We start from the raw sequence: 22641 nt of genomic DNA on the forward strand, positions 1-22641 counted from the left end.
TTCATCTTTTGTTTTGATACTATCCCTGATTTCCCTTGTTATCCACGGATGCACTACCTTCCCTGATTTATTTTTTTGCCAAACTGGGACGAACAATTTTTCCTCTTTTCCTGCATCCCTTGATTCCGTGAGCCCAAAAAGCTATATCTAACTCTCTCTTGAAAACATCCAGTGATTTGCCCTCCACTGCCTTCTGTGGCAGAGATAAACGTGGGCAGTGAGAGCAAGAGCAAAAACAAGGCAACACCCCAGATATTTATCAAAGTTTATCTCCTTCCAGTCCTGGCAGTTTGTAAAAATATCTTTGGCCAGTGTTCACAATCCGTAAAATTGGCATGATTAAAAAAATGTGTTCTGTTGTTCAGATCCAGTTTAATTAATGATTGTTTTATAGATCATAGCTAGATCCACAATGAATAAAGCTTTATCTGGTTATTTGTATTCATTGTGCATAATGTCCTGAATGATTCATTTCCAACCCCTGATGTCAACAAAGTATCTCAAAACAGGATTAACATCACAGGATAATAACATCACACAGAGTCATCAGGGATGTGACACTCTTTCAAGGAGGTGGTAAGAATATTCTTTCATCTTTTTTCCCCTGTCTTGATATTCTCTTCCTGTGATGGAGCTCAAGATAGAGTGTACTTTTGATAGTTTGAGTTAAGTTTAGTTTAGTAAATACAGTAGGAAACGGGCCCTTCAGCCCACCAAGTGGAGGCTGACCAGTGATCACCCATACACTAGGTTCCAAACCAGGGCATGGGAGATGTCCTAATTCTTCAGAGAACTGGGGTTCCCCTCTTCTACTATAGATGAGGCTCTCACCAGGGTCTCTTCTATACCCCGTAACTTTGCTCTCACTCCCCATCCCCCCACTCGTAACAAGGGCAAAGTCCCCCTTGTCCTCACCTTTACTCTACCACTCTACTCCGCTATTTTCACCTCCTCCAACGGGATCCCACCACTGGCAACATCTTCCCATCTCCGTCCCTGTCTGCTTTCCGCAGAGACCATTTCCTGGTAACTCCCAGGTCAATTCGTCCTTTCCCACCCAAACCACCCCCTCTCCTGGCACTTTCCCTTGCAACCGCAGGAAATGCTACACTTATCGCTTTACCTCCCCCCTTGACTCCATTCAAGGACCCAAGCAGTCTCTACATTGATCAGACCAAGCGTAGGCTTGGCGATCGCTTCGCCCAACACCTCCGCTCGGTTCGCAATAACCAAACTGATCTCCCGGTGGCTCAGCACTTCAATTCCCTCTCCCATTCCAAATACGACCTTTCTGTCCTGTGCCTCCTCCATGGCCAGAGTGAGGCCCACCGTAAGTTGGAGGAGCAGCACCTCATATTTTGCTTGAGCATTTTACACCCCAGTGGTATGAACATTGACTTCTCCAATTTCAGGTAGTCCCTGCTTTCTCCTTCCCTTCCCAGCTCTCCCTCAGCCCACTGTCTCCGCCTCTTCCTTTCTTCTTCCCGCCCTCACATCAGTCTGAAGAAGGGTCTCGATCCGAAACATTGCCTATTTCCTTCGCTATATAGATGCTGCCTCACCCGCTGAGTTTCTCCAGCATTTTTGTCTACCCATACACTAGTTGTATCCTACACACTAGGGACAATTTACAGAAGCCAATTAACCTACAAACCTGCATGTCATTGGAATATGCGAGGAAATTGGAGCACTGGGAGAAAACGCACGCAGTCAAAGGGAGAACGCACAAACTCCGTACAGACAAGGTGAGTCATGTGGTTGTCCGACAGGGCCAACTGCATGTAATTTGAACCTCAGTACTGAAAGTGGTGGCCAGGGAAAGTACATTGATAATGGTTCAGTGATACTGTCAAGTATATGGAGAATTCTTTGGAGGCAGCAAGGTTGTTTTTCCCCATCACTCCTTGTGAATGTGATGCGCGTCCTCTCAGAAGAGTTACTGAATGAGTCAACGATGGTCAAGGATGGTTGCTGTTCATTAGGAGGCAGGTTGATGGAGATAACAGAATTAATTAGGTAGTGACTGCACCCACAGTGATTAGAACAAGCTGCCACAGATTGGATCATCGTGTAGTCTGTTCTACTTGCTGGAGCACTGGTGTGCAGAGGATTTCTTTGTGCTCAGTTCAGTTTGCATATTGAAACAAAATGCTGGTGCAACTCAATGGGTCAGGTAGCATCTCTGGAGAACATGGATAGCTGGTGTTTCAGCTCAGGACCCTTCCTCAATATGAAGGCTGAAGAAGAGTCCTGACCCGAAATGTCACCTATCCATGTTCTCTAGGGAATCTGCATGACTCGTTGAGTTACTTCAGCATTTTGTGCCTTTCCTTGCTAAATTAGCACCTGCAGTTCCTTATTTCTACTTCTTCAGTTTACATACTCTTCTCCGGACTAAGACGGTCACCAAAGGCCTATCTCTAATATATTTTATTACTGTTTTGGCACATTGATTTGATTTGGGATTGTTTACTTTGCTTTCTGTTGCGGTGAATTACTTTCAAATATGAATGAAGGGGATTGATGTGTTTTATATTCATTTTGGTAATTAACAAAAACGGAGGGAAATTACAGGTGGAACATGGACAGGTTAGGCAAACAAATGCTGGAACTATTCGTAAAAAGGAGCTTAGTAGGACATCTAACAAGGTGGTGACACATGGGGGGAGAATATTCACTGAAAGCACACTGTAAATGGTAAACATTATTTACCATTGTGGGGACATAAATAATTGGATAATTGGTGTGGAGTTTATCCACATCTGTTGCCATCGGTTTCTTCCATTCTTTGGACTTCCGACCTCTCATGTCAGCTTCGTCTCAGCAGAAAAATTATCAATTTCAACATCGCCTTTCACATAATTCTCAGAAACCACAAATGCTCTGTACAACCAATTAGATAGTGTTGAAATATAGTCACTATTGAAATGCAGGAAATGTTGTTGATAATTTCTTCACTGCAAATTCTCGCAACCTGCAATGTGAACCAAACTGATAAGCTCTCTTGTGGTGCAGAGTGAGAAGAAAAACATTGGCCAGAACACAGGAGGAAACTATGCTCATCTTTGCAATAGTTGATGGGATTTGTTTATGTCGTCTTGAGAAAGCAGACGTGTCCTCAATTTTATGTCTCACCTGAAAGAGGGTGTAAACTTCCCTCCACATTCCACTGGAGTGTTACCCAAGGTTAACCTGGACTGAACCAGTTGTCCTTCCGCGGAGTCCTCTGCTCTTGTTTCAGTCCATTTGTTGCTTATAATTCTTCTTCATGTTACCCCTGGATCTTTTGCCAATCACCGTAGGTCACTGTTTTTGATCACACTGCTAACAGGAACAATTATCTCTGTAAACCTGGCTGCATTACATCTAAAAAATATATATACCTCTATCAAATCTCATCTCTGTTATCTCTGATCCAAGGCAAACAATCCAGAATCTCTATTGAACAGTGTATGAACATAACATCTATTGAACATAAGTGTGAACATTGACTTCTCTAATCCCCAGCGGTATGAATATTGACTTCTGTAAACCACAGTGGTATGAACATTAACTTCTCTAACGATGGGTAATTTACACTGCAGCAGTATGAACATTGACTTCTCTAACTTCAGATATCGCTTGCTTCCTCTCTCCATCTCCTTCCCCTTCCCAGTTCTCCCACTAGTCGTACTGTCTCCGCCTTCATTCTATCTTTGTCCCGCCCCCTCCCCTGACATCAGTCCGAAGAAGGGTCTCGACCCGAAACGTCGCCCATTCCCTCTCTCCAGAGATGCTGCTTCTCCCGCTGAGTTATTTCAGCATTTTGTGTCTACCTTTAATCTAGAATCTCTAAATTTATGGAATTCCCTGCCACAGAGGGCAGTGGAGGCCAAATCATTGGATGGATTTAAGAGAGAGTTAGATAGAGCTCTAGGGGCTAGTGGAGTCAAGGGATATGGGGAGAAGGCAGGCACGGGTTATTGATAAGGAAAGATCAGCCATGATCACAATGAATGGCGGTGCTGGCTCGAAGGGCCAAATGGCCTCCTCCTGCACCTATTTTCTATGTTTCTAATGTCATCATAACTGAAATCTCTTATCTTTGAAACACTATAGTAAGTCATTTCCACTCTTCCTTTCTAGTGTCTTCATTTTCATCCTAATGTGCGGTTTGGGGTGTACTGCTGTAGTTGTAGCACAACCATTGTATTATCATGCAAGGTTACTTCCTTGCTTCTGGAGTTTGTTAGCGATACAAGACATTGGTGAGGGCACATTTTGAATATTATGTTCAGTTTTGGTCTCCCCGTTATAAAAAAGATATTGTTAAGCTGGAAAGCGTGCAGAGAGGATTTACGAGGATGTTGCCAGGACATGGCCTGAACTACAGGGCGAGGTTGAACCGGCTAGGACTTTATTCCTTAGAGCATAGGAGAATGATGGATGATCTTATAGAGGTGTATAAGATCATGAGAGGAATAGATAGGGTAATTGCACAGTATTTTACCCAGAGTAAGCGAATCAAGAACCAGAGTGCATGGTTTTAAGGTGAGGGGGGAAAGATTTAATAGGAACCTGAAGGACAACTTCTTTACACAAAGGGTGGTGGGTGTATGGAATAAATTGCCAGAGGAGGAAGTTCAGGCATATCACAATGTTCAAAATACATTTGGACAGGTACATGTTTAGAAGGGTGTGGGCCAAATGCAGGCAAGTGGGACTAATGTGAGCAGCTTGGGCTGAATAGCTTGTTTCTACACTGTATGACTCTATACAGCATGTAAACAGGCATTTTGGCTTACTGGGTCTGTGTCAACCATCAACCAACTTCTACCCTAACCCACTATTCTGATATTGGAGGATACATAGCTCTGAGCCAGTTACTGTATGTTAAATGTTCACATTTTTAAAACTAAAAAGTTACAATCGCTCTAAACAATCTTTATGTGATAAGAATTAAAACATCAGTTATCTTTCAGGTCATGTTGTCAGAACAAGATGCAAGTCGATTCCCAGCTGGATTCCATTTGATTGCAATCATTTAATTCATATTATGGACTCTAAATTTAAATATGAGTGGGTGGGGGGGGGGGGGAGAAATATACAATCCAAACCATTTCCAGGAGTCTTTAGATACAGCAGGGAAACAAGTCCTTTGGCCCACCGAGTCTGCGATGACCAGCAATCACCCCGTACACCAACACTAATCCTACACACTAGGGACAATGTATTTATTTACCCACCTTTCCATTAAATACAATGAAATAAAACTATAAATTGTTAACATTTCAGGTGGGTTTAACAGTTCCCAGTCACAAATCAGTATTAATCCTTCAGGCATCACCCAAATCCCTTATTAAAATTCTTCCCTTGTAATTCACTCCCCCTCCTCATCAGTTATTCTCAGTGCAACTTCCTAGAAAGAATGCATTTTTCTTTTGCCTTTCAGAATGAGCCCAGCCTATGAGTTACCAGTCTCCTTCCTTCAGCAGGGCGACACCATAACTGGCTGGTTGCTCTGTGAGGGGCAGGTTAGTGAGAACAGTTTGGTTGGCAGTGTGTGTGTGTCCCCCTGCTTCTCCAGTGTACCTCCAGTGACGCATGGAACTTGCTGGTGGTCTAATGCCAGCTTGTGATTCTGGGGATTTCCCCTTTCAAACCTGAGAAACAAAAAGCGAAGTGCAGGCTGAGACAGTACGAGAGTCAGTGACAGAAGACCAGCAGCCGGCAGGTACTGGACCTGCAGCGAACGACAGACAGCAAGAGCGGAGAGGCAAAGACGCATTCGCTTGCTGAAGGGGGTGGTCTCAATGTAGCGGCGGCAGGCGATCAGACGAGCGACACACACGTACCGAGGGGTTTGGTATCGGGGCTCGCCCCTTTCTCTCAACAGCTAGGGGTCAATTCTACATTCCCCGTACAATCCGTTGAATCCATACATGGCGATTAGCGTGGGTCACTCCAGGTGAATCCAGGTAAGACTAAAATACCAGCAATTACAATGCAGCCTTGTGCTGGAACTGACTCCTGTTGTGCACTTGCAAGTTCAAATTTTGTCCAAAATTAAAGAAGTTATAATGTTGCTACGTGCTTATATTAAAAAAAAAAAAATTAGCGACAGTTTTAAATGCCAGTTTTAATGTCCCGTGGGTTGTCTAACCCAGGCGGCGCAGTGAGTAACTGAGTCTTCAGTGGAGAAAAACATCAAGTGCTGGAGTAACTCAGCGGGAGGCTGCATGGGTGGAGGGAACAGATAGATAGGCGACGTTTCGGGTTTGGACCCTTCCGACTCGAAACGCGGCTTGTCAATTTCATCTACAGATGCCGCCTGGCCCGCTCCAGTTCTTCGTTATCACCTCTTCCACAGCCGACAATGGACCATTGTGGGCTCCACCTCTCGTTCCCCTCTCCAGTGACACTCAGTCCGAAGAAGGGTCTCGACCCGAAACGTCACCTACTTTTTTTTCTCCTAAGAGGTGCTGCCTGATCCGCTGAGATAGTCCAGCTTTTTGGTGTTTTGCTCAAAATTCCAGCATCCTGCATCCTTTTATCTCCTTCAGTAGATATATTGGTCTGAGCTCCCTCCGCCGCTCCGCCAATGGACACCCGGGAAGTCACTCATCCGAGCTCCGGTCAGACGTTGGTCCTAGCTTCGTTTCACAAAACAATCCGGTGTGCATGTTACCGGGCGCTGCCAGTGGGGAGATCTCCGCTACAAACAGTCTCCACCGGCGCTCTTAGCTCCCCGGGATGCGGTTAGTGACTCCAAATCAAAATGAATAGTCATCTCCTTTTAAAAGTCATTCTCGCTAATTCACAGCCTTAACATTTCTTGACAATGAGATAGGGACTTGGAGATTTGGCTGATGCGGCGCGCAAAGTGTGTGATGGTAGAAGACGTGAAACCGCTCTAATGTTTACAGAGAATAGATCAGCGGCAGGCGAATCGAAACAAAGGACTCCAACACGGGAATCCAAACTCCCAGCTTGCCACCCAGTCTGGGCAGTGTAGATGCCAATGTGGAGAGAATAGCCGAACATGAATGAATATAATAATTCGCTATGTAAAAAGAAAACGTGATTAAAAATGTTTAAGAATGTTTAAGAAGGAACTGCAGATGCTGGAAAAGCGAAGGTAGACAAAAATGCTGGAGAAACTCAGCGGGTGAGGATGGAGCGAAGGAAATAGGCAACGTTTCGGGTCGAACCCCTTCTTCAGTCGCACAGTTTTCCTCCTCAAATAACGTTTTATTTGGATGTAAATTTTATCCCATGTTTATGAATACAGAAGACTTTGTTAAGTTAATTCCTGAACTATAACTATTTTATAATTGGTAGGTTTTATGTTGAGAAATACCATTTCACACACATCCTGGGTAAATGCGTTTCAGGAGGGATATAGAACTGATAACAAAAGTATTGGAAATAGTCAGGTCAGGCAGCATCTGTGAGAGAGAAACCATTAATATTTCAGGTCCATGAAATGACCATCATTTCTTCTTCTTCTTGCGTGTGGCGTGCACAGCCTAAAGTTGCAACTCAACTTGTTCTATTTGATCTATTTGTTTGTGCACGTCGTGTTGATTGCATTAGTCGAAACGGGAAACCACGTGAAGGTTGCAATCTTCACCCCAACCTTTATCATTTCATCTAAAGTATGGACATGTATCCTGCATCATTTAATTTAATTTTTAATCCTAAGAACTAAATTTGCACTCAGTTTAGGACTAAATTTAAAGTGTGAAATACACAAAGTGCTGGAGGAACTTAGAGAGTCAGGCAGCATCCGTGGAGGGAATTGAGAGACACCACTTTCAGTATGTTGGAAGGAACTGCAGATGCTGGTTTAAATCGAAGATGGACACAAAATGCTAGAGTCAGGGAACATGTCTGGAGAAAAAGAGGTGATGTTTTGGGTCGAACCCCTTCTTCAGACTGTGTCAGGAGGGAGGGAAACTAGAGGTGTGAAAATGGTCAGGACAAATCAGAGTCGGCACCCATGACCAAGGAAAGGTGGAGCAGCTTTTTCCCCATATCCCTTGATTCCTTTAGCCCAATGAGCCAACTCTCTCTTGAAAACCTCGGTTCCCTAGTAGTTCTGGGAGATTATTTGTGTCTCCCTTAGTGAAGAAAGAATTAAAGTACTCGTTTAACTGTTCTGCCATTTCCTTGTTTCCCATTATAAATTCACCTGTTCCTGATTGTAAGAGACCTACATTTGTCTTCACTAATCTTTTCCTTTTTACATATATGTAAAGAAGCTTTTTAGAGTCAGTTTTTATATTCCCCGCAAGCTTTCTTTCATGCTCCCCCCCCCCCCCCCCTCCCCCCCTTAATTAACCCCTTTGTCCACCTCTGAGTTTCTCCCTGTCCCCCGGTTTACTGCTTCCTCTGGCCTTTCATCCTACAAAGGTCCACTGTTGGCTGTGAGTTGGGTCGCTTCTTCAAACTGAAACCCTCCTTCCTCCAGCACTTTGTGTCCTGTTCAACATTCCAGCATCTGCAGTCTTGTGTTTCTCTTAAAGTGGGGAATTTTGCTTCGAAAAATGATGTCTGGGAGGCGTGCATAGTTTGAAGTAAAATGGAAATACAGGTCTACTACGGAGTGACTGCAGTCCACGTCAGACTGTAGGGGACTAGAGTCTCGATGCACCTGGAATGAAGGCCTGCGGTGGGCAAGGGTTGCCTCTGTCTCTCCAATTTTGTGGGATTGACTGAGGGGGAGTTTAACCATGCACTCTCCCAAATGTTTAACCCCGGATCTTCTCCTGTTCCCCGTGAGCACATGGATGCCACCTCAAACTTAGTACGTCAGTTATGATCCCATTTCACATCAACAGATGTGCAGGCAGCGAATGGTCCAGTGGATTTGACATGGTTCCATGTTAGGTGAGATTCCAGATTCATTTGATCGAGACTCCCTCTTTTCCAGCTGTTTGATCGAATGGTTCAGATACTTGATCCTGCAACTTCACGCTCCCTGTACCTCCCCGGCCTCTCGAGGGCATTAAAGAGGGGGCTTGTTCTCGGTAAGCAGGAAGTTTTTACTTGGGCAGCCCATCGGAAGGTCCATTTACTCAGTGAGATAAAGTCATGGGTTACATAAGGGACGCTTGAAACGGTAAAGACTTGGTTTGGAGAGTCCTGAGATTGACCCTCTGTTTATTGGGACAGAAAGGACAGGACAGCTCTCCATGATCGAGCCAGGTACCTGTTCTGGCAGTTTCCCGCGATGCTTAGATCCTTGACGCTAAAGTGGTTTCTGCCTCATTGTGCTCACATAAAGTCATAGAGTCATACAGAGTTGTGTCAACTCTGACAGCTAGGACTGCAGCTGTAAGCCCCATTCTGGGAATCGTCATTTCTTTTAATGGTGCCCCTCTGGACTTTCCCCATTATGAATGCAACATGAACTTCTTTGATATCATCTTCTATTCTTAAATATGAAACATTACCATAGTCACTTTCGCTTGCATCTGAAAAGTGGTGCAGCTGTGCATATCTGATTTGACCAATGTTTGCGGGCTTCATGCACCGATCCACTTTAAATTCCACCAAGTAAGGCCATTGTATCATGTCTTCCTGTCTGGGAATGTTTAGCTGAGAAATCGGCATGGTCTTATGTGTGAACACATCAGATAGTTGGATAAAATCGTTTTTGTCCAGTCTAGATATTTCCAAACCTCAGATATTCTGACTGATCACATGCTTCACTAGGTTCACATGGTACGCAAGGGAATATTGGTCTTTTGTCCTGTAATGTTCAGTCTTCTCATCAAACTTTCTGTGCAAAAGATAGTTGAACTTCCATGATCCAAAAATGCATGTGTTTGCAACACTGTGTCCCCCTTGTGGCTCTATACCTGTACTGGTACAATGGCGAAGATGCAGATTTCATCACCGGCCCCAATATGCCCACACATATGAGGTGAGGGAACACCTTTACTTACAAATGGTTTCTCATTCTGTTCTGTATGCTCCGGCTCTTTGTTCTTTTGTTCAATGTGAAGTATTTCAGGATGATTTTGGTTGCACACATCACAAGTCAAACAACTCTTGCTGTCTTTGCTCATGTGTCCTATTTTCAAACATCCAAAGCAGACTCCCTTCTCCTTTAAGAAGTCTATCCTTTCTCTGTGCCCCTTCTTCCTGATCTGTGGACACCGCCCCAATGTGTGACCACTTTTATTACAGAACAAATAAGAACCTTGAGATGCCTTGGTGGTAAATACATTTCTTCTCATTCCACCTGTTGTCAGATTTTCTTGCACTGCTGTTTCAACAGGTTTTACAGTTGTTGCAAAACTGCTTCCTCTTGGTCCTGACCTTTCCCTTGCTTTAGCAGAAGTAGAGCTTTTGACAGTTGCAATTGGCCTAGTATCCTGAATGTTTCCAAAAAGTGGATCTGACAATATCTTCACTTGTCTCTCCATGAAGTCTACTAGGTTAGATAATCTAGCTCGATGTCCACGCTCTTCCTGTAGCTGACATGCCCTATCCCTCCACTTGTCTCTAAGCTTCTAAAGCAGTTTTAGGATAGTCTTCGTATTAGAAGAACATTCATCTCCTCCTAAATAGGTGAGATGTTCCATAGCATTCCAACAACCTCTAATGAACAGTGAGAAGACATGCAATGCCTTCGTATCCTCTGGTCTGATCATTGACCAGGCAAATGCCCTGACCACATATGCAGTGGCAATCTTATGTTCATTAACAAAATATTCTTTAAGCAGATCTTTTGCTCTTTGATAGCCCTGGGCTGGAGGCAAGTGTCGGCAGCTGCGGACTAAGTCTTTTAAATACTCTCTTGTGTATTCCTCGAGAAAATTCAAGCAATCACTGTCATCATTAGTCTTTCTTTCCACTCCTCTCTCAAATGCCATGATGAAAACTTCATACTGCAAAGGATCACCATTATAAACAGGAATGTCTCTTGATGGTAAAGTAGAAGAGAGATTTTGTTGAGCCAGAAGAGCAGTGATGTCATTTTGCCTCTGAATTACGTGCCAGATATCACATTGGTTTCCATCATTCATTACAGGGGGAATAGTGCAAACATGCTTTTGCATACCCTTTTGCGTATGAGTCTGTACATTTTGCCTTTGAAGAGAGTATTGAGTTAGATGGGTCATATCTTGAGCTTTAACAGATGGTCTATGAGTTGTTTGTTTTGGTCTAACAACTTGGTGCTGAGAGGAAGATTCAGTTCCCATCAACACATTCTGTCTTTGTTGCACTTGATCAGGCAAGTATTCATCTGCCTGTGGATTTAATTTAGCTGATTTTTCCCCTTCAACAGTTCCTTTTCTCATGAGTTCATCACATCAGGTAGTCTAGAGCTGTTTCTTGATCCCTTGGCCTCAAGTACATTGATTTTTGCATTGGTTGCTGCCAGCTAAGTCCAGCTGTTCTTTCTCTCTTTTCAATTGTTCTTTCGTTCTTTTCAGTTGTTCTTTCTCTCTTTCCTCCTCTCCAATTGTTCGTCTTGTGCCTCAAGCTTGTGCTTTTTGTTCAGGGTGGCAACCCGTTCCAAGAGAGCAGCCCTTTCTGCCTGAGCTTTAATGCGAGCAGAGGCCGTTGAAGATGCACTTGGTGAAGAACTAGATTTGTGGCTTCATTTTAGTTTTGAGACATTTGAAACACAGTCATCAGGTCCAATTTCTTCTGAGTTTACAACACTCTATTGTATGGCACTTTCAGCTATAGAGTGTGTGGTTTGCTGTCCAACATCAGGTAACCACACCTTTATGTCTTGTATAAAACTATTAAATGTTTCCATTCGTTGTTGAAACCACTGATTTTGCCTTTCAAGCTCCTTTTCAGGCAGTGGTACCTTCACCAATGACTCGTGGTTTTCACTGATTTCATCACAGAGCTTGATTAATTGAACCAGGTTAGATTGTACTTCATTTGCATTTTCCTCTGATTTCATGAGCTCTTTCAGCTTTTCAAATCACTTGTTAGCTTGTTTACATATCGTGTTTCTTGGCTTCTGACACTTTTCCCTGAACAATTCCAAGCCTTTGTCAGTGTGCTTAGTAATTCTTTTTTTCCTTTCCAGAATCATTTCCAACATCGACATCTTGTGACTGAGCTTTAGCTTTGACCACAGACATACTTGTTCACTATCCCTTTAAGACTGGTTGACGTAAAGCCGTATAGCGACAGCAAAATATTTCAAACAACCGATATTGTTCTGTTTCTCAAGGTCACTTCTCAATTCTCCATTTTTGTAGCCGTTTTCCAATACAGCTTATCATATATAGCTTGTCCACTAAAACGTAATGCTGTACCTACTCACTCTCCCTGCGCTTTGGCTTTCCGGGTTTCCAATCTCCGTTAGTCAGATTAGCGCAGGTGGCAACCTTGTCCAGTTGATTGGGAATGGCGGCATCATGCTTGTGAAATAAAACAATCCGTGTTCCCAAGTATTCACAAGCTCCGGTTTCACTCATAGAGCCAGTTCTCACTTAAATGTAATGGCAAATTTCCAACTTTTCCAGTGTCCTCTTTTGCGTTGCCATTACTACACACATAAGTAGGAGTGATCTTACACAGGCCCAATAGGACAGATCTTCCAGTCAGTATTTCCAGTTGTTTATTGAAGTAGTTGTACAAACAAAGAGATGAACGTACCTGTTTTCCTTATTCTGCATGCAAGTTGTAGCTGGCTGTTCACCCTGGTCTGGTGAGAACTGGATGCTCTCCCTCCCTGTGTCTGTCCATTCCTGTAGATATATTTTGTCTAGATATATCATTCTTTAATTGAAAAATACAGCATGGAGACAAGCTTTTCAGCCCATTTTGTCCACACGTCCATCGATCACCCATTCATACAGATTCTATGTTATGTGAAGGAAGGTACTGCAGATGCTGGTTTAAACAGAAGATAGACACAAAAAGCTGGAGTAACAGCGGGACAGGCAGCATCTCTGGAGAGAAGGAATGGGTGGCGTTTCTGGTCGAGACCCTTCTTCAGACTGCTTAATAACGTGGTCGTAGAGTAGGAGAGCAGGAGGAATCACAGAGGGGGAGCAGCGAGAAAGGATGTTGCAGAACTCTTGTCGGAGAGAAGATAACTTTTTCAAAGTAGACATATCTTCAGGAGACTTTGCAGTGGAGCAGACAAAATGTGCAGGAACTGCAGATGCTGGTTCTAACTGAAAAATAGACACAGAAGTGTTTGCAGTCCGAAAAAGGGTCTCAACACGAAACGTCACCCATACCTTCTCTCCAGAGATGCTGCATGTCCCGCTGAGTTACTCCAGCTTTTGGTTCTATGTTATCCCACTTTTGCATCCACTCCCTACACACTCGGGGCAATTTACAGCAGCAAATTTACGCACAAGCCTGCACATCTTTGGCATGTGCGAGGAAACTAGAGCACCTGGAGGAACCTTTAGTCAGATCTGTGAAATTCTTTGCCAAAGAAAGTTGTGGATATTTTTAAGGCAGAGATAGATAGATTCTTGATTAGTGCAGGTGTCCGGGGTTATGGGGAGAAGGCAGGAGAATGGGAGTTAAGAGGGAAAGATCATCCACAATTGAATAGTGGAGTAAACTTGATGGGCCAAATGACCTAATTTGACTCCTATCACTTATGACCTTATGAAACGCATGTGGTCACAAGGAGTACATGCAAATTTCAAACGAACAGCACCTGAGATCAGGATCAAATGCAGGTGTCTAGCGCTGTGCGGTAGTTGCTCTGTCAGCTGTGCCACTGTGCCATGTTCCTCAAACATTAATTTCCTCAATCAGCCAGAGACTATTGTGGCACATTGGGATGGCAATGATGTTTGTTATTGAGATCTGTCATTGCTGATAAATTTCCTTTATGATATGGAGAATGTTCCATATTTTGAACGGTCCCATTGTGTACTATGCTTGTCAGAGGCAGTGTCATAGAATCTTTGTTCTGTGGATGTTTAGTGTAAGGGCCATTCTCTCATGGACTTCAGTGAGCAGATTAATGATGAATTGCAACTGAAGATAGAAATAAAAAGCCTGGAATAAATCAGCGCGACAAGTAGCATCTCTGGAGAGAAGGAATGGGTGACGTCTCGGGTCAACGTGTCTGCAAAAGGTTCTTGATGTTCTATGACTGTATTTGGAGTGATCTAAGAGTAGAGTAGTAGTGGTGGACGTAGAATGCTTTCTCATTAGTCTTGGGAATTAGCTGCGCTCCAATGTAAAGTATATTGGATGTGAGATGCAACGTGGCAATAAGAAAACTTGTGAAGAAGGTTGAAGTAATAACATCAATAGTGTGGCGATGACATAATTTTAGGTGTCGTAATACTAGCAACTGCCTCAAGAAGATGCACATCATCCAGCTTTAGTTGATCATGAGCCACACCATCCACAATTCAACAATTGGTATCCTGTAGCTGTGGTGTTTACCAAATACAGAATCTATAGCAGCAATTCACACAGTTCCTACAACAAAACAATCCAACCTCTTGATCCTCATCTCTCACAAGATTAAGGCCAGCATTGGAACGCATCCACATCTCCACATCTTTCACTATTCTGACTTGGACAAATGTCAATATTGTGACTCAAATCATGGAATTCCCCAATGTGCTGCTCTATTGGCAGTTCTCGTGAAAGGCATAACCTCTGGAGGGTTTAATGCAGTGCAGCCTCAGCACTGGGCTCCGTCTGACCAAACTGCTAATCACATTGAAACATGCTGATGTCCTAGGTTCAGGGTGAATCTCTGATCAATATACAGAGGAACTTAGGAGAAAAGTACATAGTTCCTTGAAAACGGCATCACTGGTGGGCCGGGTGATGAAGAAGGGTTCCAGCATGCTAATCTTCACCTGGAAGAACATTAAGAACGGAAGTTGTGACCCTAAGTTGCAGATGTATGATGGTTTTGAGACCGCACTTGGAGACAGGGACGGAAATCGCTATCAAAACATGGGGGGGGCACAATTTCTTGGTGGCCACGCGCGCGCACATGCGCGCCCACACACACTCTCACACGCGTGCGCATGCGCATATATACACACACACACACACACGCGAGGCTTTGGAGGCTTCAGCCATGGGCTCTGTGGACGGTAACATCGGGAGCTGACGTGGTTGGTGACTGACTCCGAACTCCAGCAACAGCAGCTTCGTCTGCCATGAATCGGCCCATTCGCTTGGCCTTTCATCGCCCAGCGCGGCTTAAAAACGGCCGGCGGGGGCTTCAACATCGGGAGCCTCGATCGCCTTCGATGCAGCAGTTTGATTTTAAGCCACGCCGGGCGATGAAAGGCCCCACGAAGGGGCCGAATCAGCCCCTAGAAAGCATCTGATACCCGCTTGAATCTTTCAAAAGGTACAATGTGATAAATAACACCAACAAATAAAACAGAAGCAAATAAAGGCAAACAGAAGAACCATCCTTGGAGGGTACAGAGAGAGATGGGAAAAAGTACTAATAACGTGAGTTAATGGGAGGCAAATAGATATTTTCTTGTTGGAGATGGTCATGTCTGGCACATGAGTGATGTGAATGTTGCTCAGCAGTTAGCAGCTAAAGTCTGGATGATTTTAGGTTATTGAGGCTGAGGAATTGTAAAATTAATCAAACACTGTGCAACCGTAAATAAAAAAAATTCACACCTGATTTCTAGATTTCAGGTTACTCCAGCACTTTGTGTCCATACTTTGATGTGCTACATCAAACATTTGTCATGAACAAATCAAATTGTGAAGGGAAGACAGATTTCTTTATCAGGTATCTTGTACACTCGATTGTAATCAGATATTGTCTTTTTACTGACTGGTTAGCATACAACAAAAGCTTTTCACTGTACCTCGGTACACTTGACAATAAACTAAATTAAACTCCTCTGCAGATTACTAATGCCTGCCATATGGATATCTCATACATTTGAACAAGTGTTTGGGAAACCGGAGATGGATTTGCCAGCCATTGCGAATCTTCTGCCGGCTGGGAATGGGGCATTTCATGATGCCTTTTCTCCCCACAACGTCCCCTTTTCTTCCCCCTCCTCCCACCTCCCACCTCCCTCCACAAGCCAAGCAGATTTGGGAGTTTTGAAGACTCACTCGCTCACCTACTAAGTCAGTGGGGGCAGCTGTGGTGTACTGTGGCTAGTTTCATTCAGATTGATGGTATATTTTACAAGTGATGCACATTTTAAACTTTACTAAAATAACTTTGACAAAAATCACTTCCACTTGCACTGCTCGTTAGCAGCATATGACATCACAATGGGGTCCCGAAACTCATTTACATTAAAAAATCGCGATTTTCCAAAAAACTCAGTTTTAATCCAATTCTCGGGGAGAAGTTTCATTTACAAAAAAACATTGCAATTTTCATTATTGAGGTGGTGGGATACGGGAGAGGTTTCATTTACAAAATAAACATCTCGATTTTCAATGTGGGAGGGTGGGATAGGGGGAGGTGAGGAGTGGGGGATCAGGGGGGTAGGGGGAGAGGAGGGGGGAAGGGAGGGGAAAGTGGGTGAGGTGAGGTGAGGAGAGTGGGGGAGGAGGGGGGGGTGGAGAGAGAGGAGTGGGGGAGGTAGGGAGCGGGGGATAGAGGGAGAGGAGGCTGTGGGGGAATGGGATAGGGGGAGGTGAGGAATGGGGAGCAGGGAGATAGAGGGAGAGGAGGGGGGTAGGGGGGTAGGGAGGGGAGAGGGGTTATGGAGGGAGGGAGGGAGAGAGTGACAGGGTAGCGGAAAGGAGAGGGAGGGAAAGGTGGGGGAGGTGAGGAGGAGAGGGGAAAGAAGAGTGAGGGTGAAGAGGGGGGGAGGTAGTGCTGGGTGATTAGGAGGAATGGAGGTGGATAAGGGTAAGAAGAGGAATGGTGAAGTAATGGATGAGGGGAGGGGGAATAGGGAGGAGGGGAGGGAGGGCGTGAGGGAAGCAGAGGAGGTGGAGGGTGGGGAGAGGGAGGATAATGAAGGAGGGGAATAGGGGCCTGAAGAGGGAGAGTGAGATATGTTCACATTGATCTTATATTTTACGTTACTGACATTTTCAACTTAAAAAATGTCGCAGTCACGCTCCCACTTGCCGGCCGCGTCTGCGCAGTTGGGGAGGGTTGCCGTAACTCGCGTCACAATGGGGATCTCTGGCATCACAACGGGCACCCGTCAGCCGTGCCTGCGCAGTTGGGGGCTATGGGTCAGTGGTGGAATATTGCGTTGGGGGATGGGACCCAACGGGTCCACACTTGGTCTAGTACTCCCATAAATATCATTAATATAAATAAGTATCAGCGCTTGAGCTGAAACATTAACTCTGTTTCTCTTTCCACAGATGCTGCCCAAACTGCTGAGTATTTACAGCGCTTTGTATTTTCACTTCAAATAAGGATTTTACAGAAATCACATTATTAATCAGGCTGGGCTCTTGGAATAAAAACATTGTAACACCAATATATACAATAAGTGAAGCTATAATTCACTTTGTAGAAACAGGGAATTGCTGATGCTAATCTACAAAAAAGGACACAATGTGCTAGAGTAACTCAACAGGTCAGGCAGCATCTCCAGAGAACATGGATAGGCATAAATTAATTTTATTATTTACTTGTGGAACTTGTCATCATGCCTTCCCTGTAGGCTTTAAATGAGCATCATGCCAAACTCATGAACTTCCTGCCAGCAAGCAATTTCAAAGTTCCATTTATTAAATAATTGGCGAAATATTACATTGCTCGCCTCTGTATCAGTTAAAACTGTAAATAATAATACTTAACAGTTTTGGAAAAAAATGGTTTCCCTCTGGAAAACAAGATCCAAAGAATTTCTGATGAAAGTTGTCTATCTGTGTATTGATTCTAAGCAAGCTGATTTGTGTCTGAAATTTGAACAACACAAATTAAAATTTGCTTCATTCAAATTGCTGAGTATAGGAGAATTCAACAAATGCAATTTTTTCAATTTGTGAAATCTTAATTTTTTTGATATAAATATATTTCTTTCTGAGAATATATCTATATCTGATCAGTCCCAGTGTGTTTTAAAGTGATTATATATTTGACCAATGGATTTATGGTGGATTATTATGTTGTATTGTCTAGCGCCATCTAAGGAGGGATTTAAAAAATGCCAAATGTCATTTAAAAATTGCTATGAAATTGACTGGCACATGGTATTAGAGCCTTGAAAGGGGCAGTTCATTTGATAGCATTGGCTGAAAATAATCCAGGCCATGCACCTAAGCAACACCTGTGCAGGGTTCAGGTGTGTCAGTAAGTATGTCCTGGCATTCCAGGGCACAACAGAGAGTTAGTATTGGCTGAAAATTGTGTGCGTCTGAGGATAACAACTAAATCAATAACTACAGAAGCAAGGTAGGTGTGATTGAAATTTGTTCATGAGCTCCCTTGCGTTAATAGATTCTGTCCTGACAACCCATTCTTAACATAATGTTTTTCTACCATTTCTTGAATACAGAACTGCCTGTTACCTGTGTTACTGTACGGTTCACGGTGTTTCAAAAGACAGAAAATCATAACTACTTTAAAACTGACAAGAAAAATCTTTGTAAATACGATAAGTTAAGAGTTTTAGACCAGATGTATCCTTATGATTTCTTGATGCTGGTTCTAAATGGTACTGAAGCGTTAGAAATCTGAAATATTATTGGTCTCCCAGAAATATTACAAGCCTCTGGTAACAGCAATGTTGTGGCGAGCTCGGATTTAGCTAACAGACAGTAAAACATAATAGACGGTCAAATTAAAAATGTCTTTACTAATTTAATTATATTCTCTTTTTTTTAGGCACAGTGAAGAACTGGTGCTGAAGAGATTGAAAATTCCATGTTTAAAACCATCTTTAAAAGTCCATAATCTGATTAAACCTACTTTGGAATCGCAGTTTGGAATTCTGAAAGATAAAAGCGCATCAAAAAATGAATGAGAATAATTCACTTTTGTTTAACTCAACTTCAAATTCAACCACTTCTTACACTACAGATGAAGATAATGAAATTGATTGTGGCGATAAGATCTTGCGTATGGAATCCTTCATGATCCTCACAGAAAGCCAAAAGAAAGTCGTTGCCGTGCTGTGTTTAACAGTGGGGCCATTTACTGTGTTGGAGAACATCTTAGTTTTATGTGTGATACTCTTAACTCCGCATCTCCGAAGTCGACCCTCTTATTTATTCATTTCTAGCCTTGCAACTGCCGACCTCATGGCAAGCATTATATTTGTTTACAGTTTTGTTGGCTTCCATGTCTTTGAGCACAAGGACAATAATAACATCTTTCTGTTTAAACTAGGAGGTGTCATTGCATCATTCTCAGCTTCAGTGGGCAGTTTGCTACTCACTGCGATTGACAGATACATATGCATTCACAAGCCATCTGAATACAGGACAATTTTAACAATGAGGAAAGCAGTGAAATGTCTTTTCGTTTTGTGGTCAGTTGTTATTTCGATAGGTTTATTTCCTTTGATGGGATGGAATTGCTGTGATTCACATTATAAGTGTTCTGAGCTATTTCCTTTAGTTGATGAAACCTATTTAATTTCCTGGATAATGCTTATTACCTGTCTGTTAGTTTTAATAATTTATGCCTACATACATATTCTCTGGAAGGCCCATTTCCATTCAGTCCACATGGAAAAACAGAAAGAAGGAAGGAAATGTCAATCAAAATTGGGCCACACACGCATAGACATTAAACTTGCCAAAACACTAGGTCTAATATTAATCATTTTAATTACTTTTTGGTCTCCAGTCTTGGCTATAATGACTTTTGATATATTTGCGACGGTAAGCAAAGATACCAAAAAGGTCTTTGCTTTTTGCAGCATGTTATGTTTGCTAAATTCGACTTTGAATCCAATTGTGTATGCACTAAGGAGCAAAGACATGCGCAGTATACTCGTAAACATCTTGTCTGGGTGCAAGAGGCAGTCACCATCTCTGGAGAACAGCGTGGCATCTGATGGACACATCAAAAGCAACACTGCAAGCACGACTATGTTTTCATCATTTGATAAATGCAGCCTTGACATTTCGGAAAATGGTACATCACCAAATGCAGATAAGTGAAATATTTGATTGCTGGGATAAAAACTTTCAGAACAAAACTTTACGTACAGAGGATGAGCAACCAGCTGATGCTACGTATTGGGATCCACGTGGCTGGAGATTTCTTTCAAGTGAACACTTTACAAGGCATCAAGTGAACCCAATTCAACTACTGATGGAATTTCTATGTACTAATACTTCAAACATTACAGAATTTAAGAATCACGTTTGCCAACTTTACTGCAAGAAAATATTACTAGATACTCATGACTTTGGTGCCCGTTTCATCAACATTTCAAAATGTGAATAGTCCCTTTTCCCATTCATTACCAAAGAGCTTTGTATATGCATGATCATGGTTTGTAAATGCTCCAATGGATTTCTGCAGAGTTAGTGCAATAAACATCCTGGCAAAATAATCTTAGAGGTAACACCGATCAGACTCAGATTTGGGAAACTCATTAAAATTTCTCATTGGATCGTAGTTGCACATTGCAAACAATAATCTGCAAATTATATATTCTCATCATGTTGAAACAAGTCTACTGAGTCAAACCAGAAGAGCTGATAACTACATGAACATTTTATGAGGATATATTTTTGTATGTAGCTATAGTTTTGTTGTTTGGTAATACAAGAAATAATGCAAAGAAATAATCTGTAAAGTTTCACAACTTAAGATTTAAACTTAATAAAACCAGAAAACACTGGAAACATTCAGAATCTACGTAAAGAGAAACAAAGTTACCATTTCAGGTCTAAATCCCTTCATCAGAACTGGTAAAGAGAGAAAAGCAAGTTCATTTTAACTCCCAGGAAAGATGGGAGAAGGACATAGGCAACATCTGTAAAAGTGTGAGGCTAGGGTTTCTGGAATGATAAATTGTAGAGTTCCTCTGGTCATTTGATTAATCGGTATAGTTAGAGGATGATAAAACACACAAAATAGTGAAAAATTTTGTGAGATGTGAAGCAAGTTACCAGAAATTGTAGAATTTGAAATGCAGAAGACTGCAACACGCCCAGACAGAAGATAAGGTGCTGCTCCTCAAGACATCACTCTTTATTTTGTAACTACTTATTCTTCATTGTTTGTTATGGTACTCCTATGCCCCCATTAACCCATTGACTGAAAGATCTCTGCAACCCATTTCTATGGCATCCTTAACCTCACCCTATCATTTATGTTCTCGATGTTCTATTCCTTCTCCCACCTTCCCAACAACTTAAAACATTTTGTCTTTTTTCCCCAATTCTGCTGACAAGACTTAGTGCAGAAATGTTAACTGTCTATCTTCTCACATGTGCTGCATGCTGAGCATTTGCAGAATTTTCTGGATTTCCAACATCTGCATTTTAGTTTTAAAGATCCTTGTTTTAATGAATGGTTTGTTTATATTCCCGAATGATTAACTCGCCAAGTAACACGCATAATTGGTAAATCAACTCATCACTGATCATGGGATCTTGTTCAGTTACTGAGTTTGATGATAAGAAAAGCAGCTTCACCCTCCTTATTAATGATTATCTCCATGCATTCTTAAAGGAAATGATTAAATGTGATATTTGAATCATTATGGATTTCCATTTTGTTCCATGAGTTCCATTTGTGTATATTCAATAAAATAGACAAGAAAGTACTTTAAGTAAATTATTTTATAAACTTCAGTGTATACCATTTTGTTCAGATGAGATTTAGAATTGGTGCCATGCTTTGCCTATTTTTTGATTTAAATGAAATCAATTTGTGATTACTGTACATATTCATTAAACTGAAGTGGTAAAACTGAATAGTATAACGTAGATTTTTGTCTGTCATGTTCTGTGGTTTTAAAGTGTGGAATTAAATGCACATTTGGCAACAGCACAGAATGCAACATATTGCAGTGGCAGGATATGACTTTGATGAACTGGTTGAGAGTGGTGCAGTATGTGATTAATGTTCCTACAAACAATAAATTCCTTAGATTTTTTCTTGACTAAAGCAACTTCATCGTGAATTGCCTTGAGAAAACTGTAGGGCCTTTTGATGTATCTGAGATTTTATATTTCACCATGAAATATTTTCTCACCCATTTCAGAAATTCAAGTCTGTTTTAGGCACAGAATATAGGTGGATAACATAATCAGATAACATCGTCTGATGACAACCAATATGCTGTGATCAAAAGCAAACAATCTTATGAGAAATGATTGCTATTTGGAAAATCCCATAAGGTTATCGAAACAGATAAATAAAAAACTAATTAACAAGTACTGAAGTAACCAGGCCACTTGATATCTCTGTTCCCCACTTCTTTCCTGATGCAGTGACAACACACCAGTCCAGAACAGGATCATCCAGAGTAGTACAGCATAGAGTTGGTTTCAGAAAAATATGACACTGGCAAAGCTCTCGTGGGATGTTTAAATCAGTATTCTCTGAGGTTGAATGATTACTTGCAGATACAATGACAATGTTCCATCTTTGGCTTCATTACATACCCCAAAGTTCCAGCAAAATGACATGCAGATTATTTTGCCAAGACAATGAATGTGCTCTGATATGTTATTAGAATTTGTAATTGGTCAAAAGTGCAACATTACAATCATATTACAATTTTGAACTACATATTTGCATTATTCCATTCA

The 22641-nt window shown here is 42.2% G+C and overlaps 1 protein-coding gene across 1 annotated transcript; it reads left to right on the forward strand.

The window, feature by feature from the left end:
* The first annotated feature begins 5576 nt into the window (after nucleotides 1-5576).
* On the forward strand, nucleotides 5577-21710 carry LOC116988522 (cannabinoid receptor 1-like). Its single transcript, XM_033045322.1, has 2 exons — nucleotides 5577-5957; nucleotides 18749-21710. The coding sequence occupies exon 2, from the start codon at nucleotides 18880-18882 to the stop codon at nucleotides 20029-20031; it is 1152 nt and encodes a 383-aa protein (XP_032901213.1). The 5' UTR covers nucleotides 5577-5957; nucleotides 18749-18879; the 3' UTR covers nucleotides 20032-21710.
* The last annotated feature ends 931 nt before the right edge of the window (nucleotides 21711-22641 follow it).

Source organism: Amblyraja radiata, chromosome 27 (assembly GCF_010909765.2).
Source record: "Amblyraja radiata isolate CabotCenter1 chromosome 27, sAmbRad1.1.pri, whole genome shotgun sequence".
NCBI lineage: Eukaryota > Metazoa > Chordata > Chondrichthyes > Rajiformes > Rajidae > Amblyraja > Amblyraja radiata.

Excerpts from the sequence above, each read along its gene's own strand:
- LOC116988522 (XM_033045322.1), top strand. The coding sequence starts at position 18,880 with ATGAATGAGAATAATTCACTTTTGTTTAACTCAACTTCAAATTCAACC.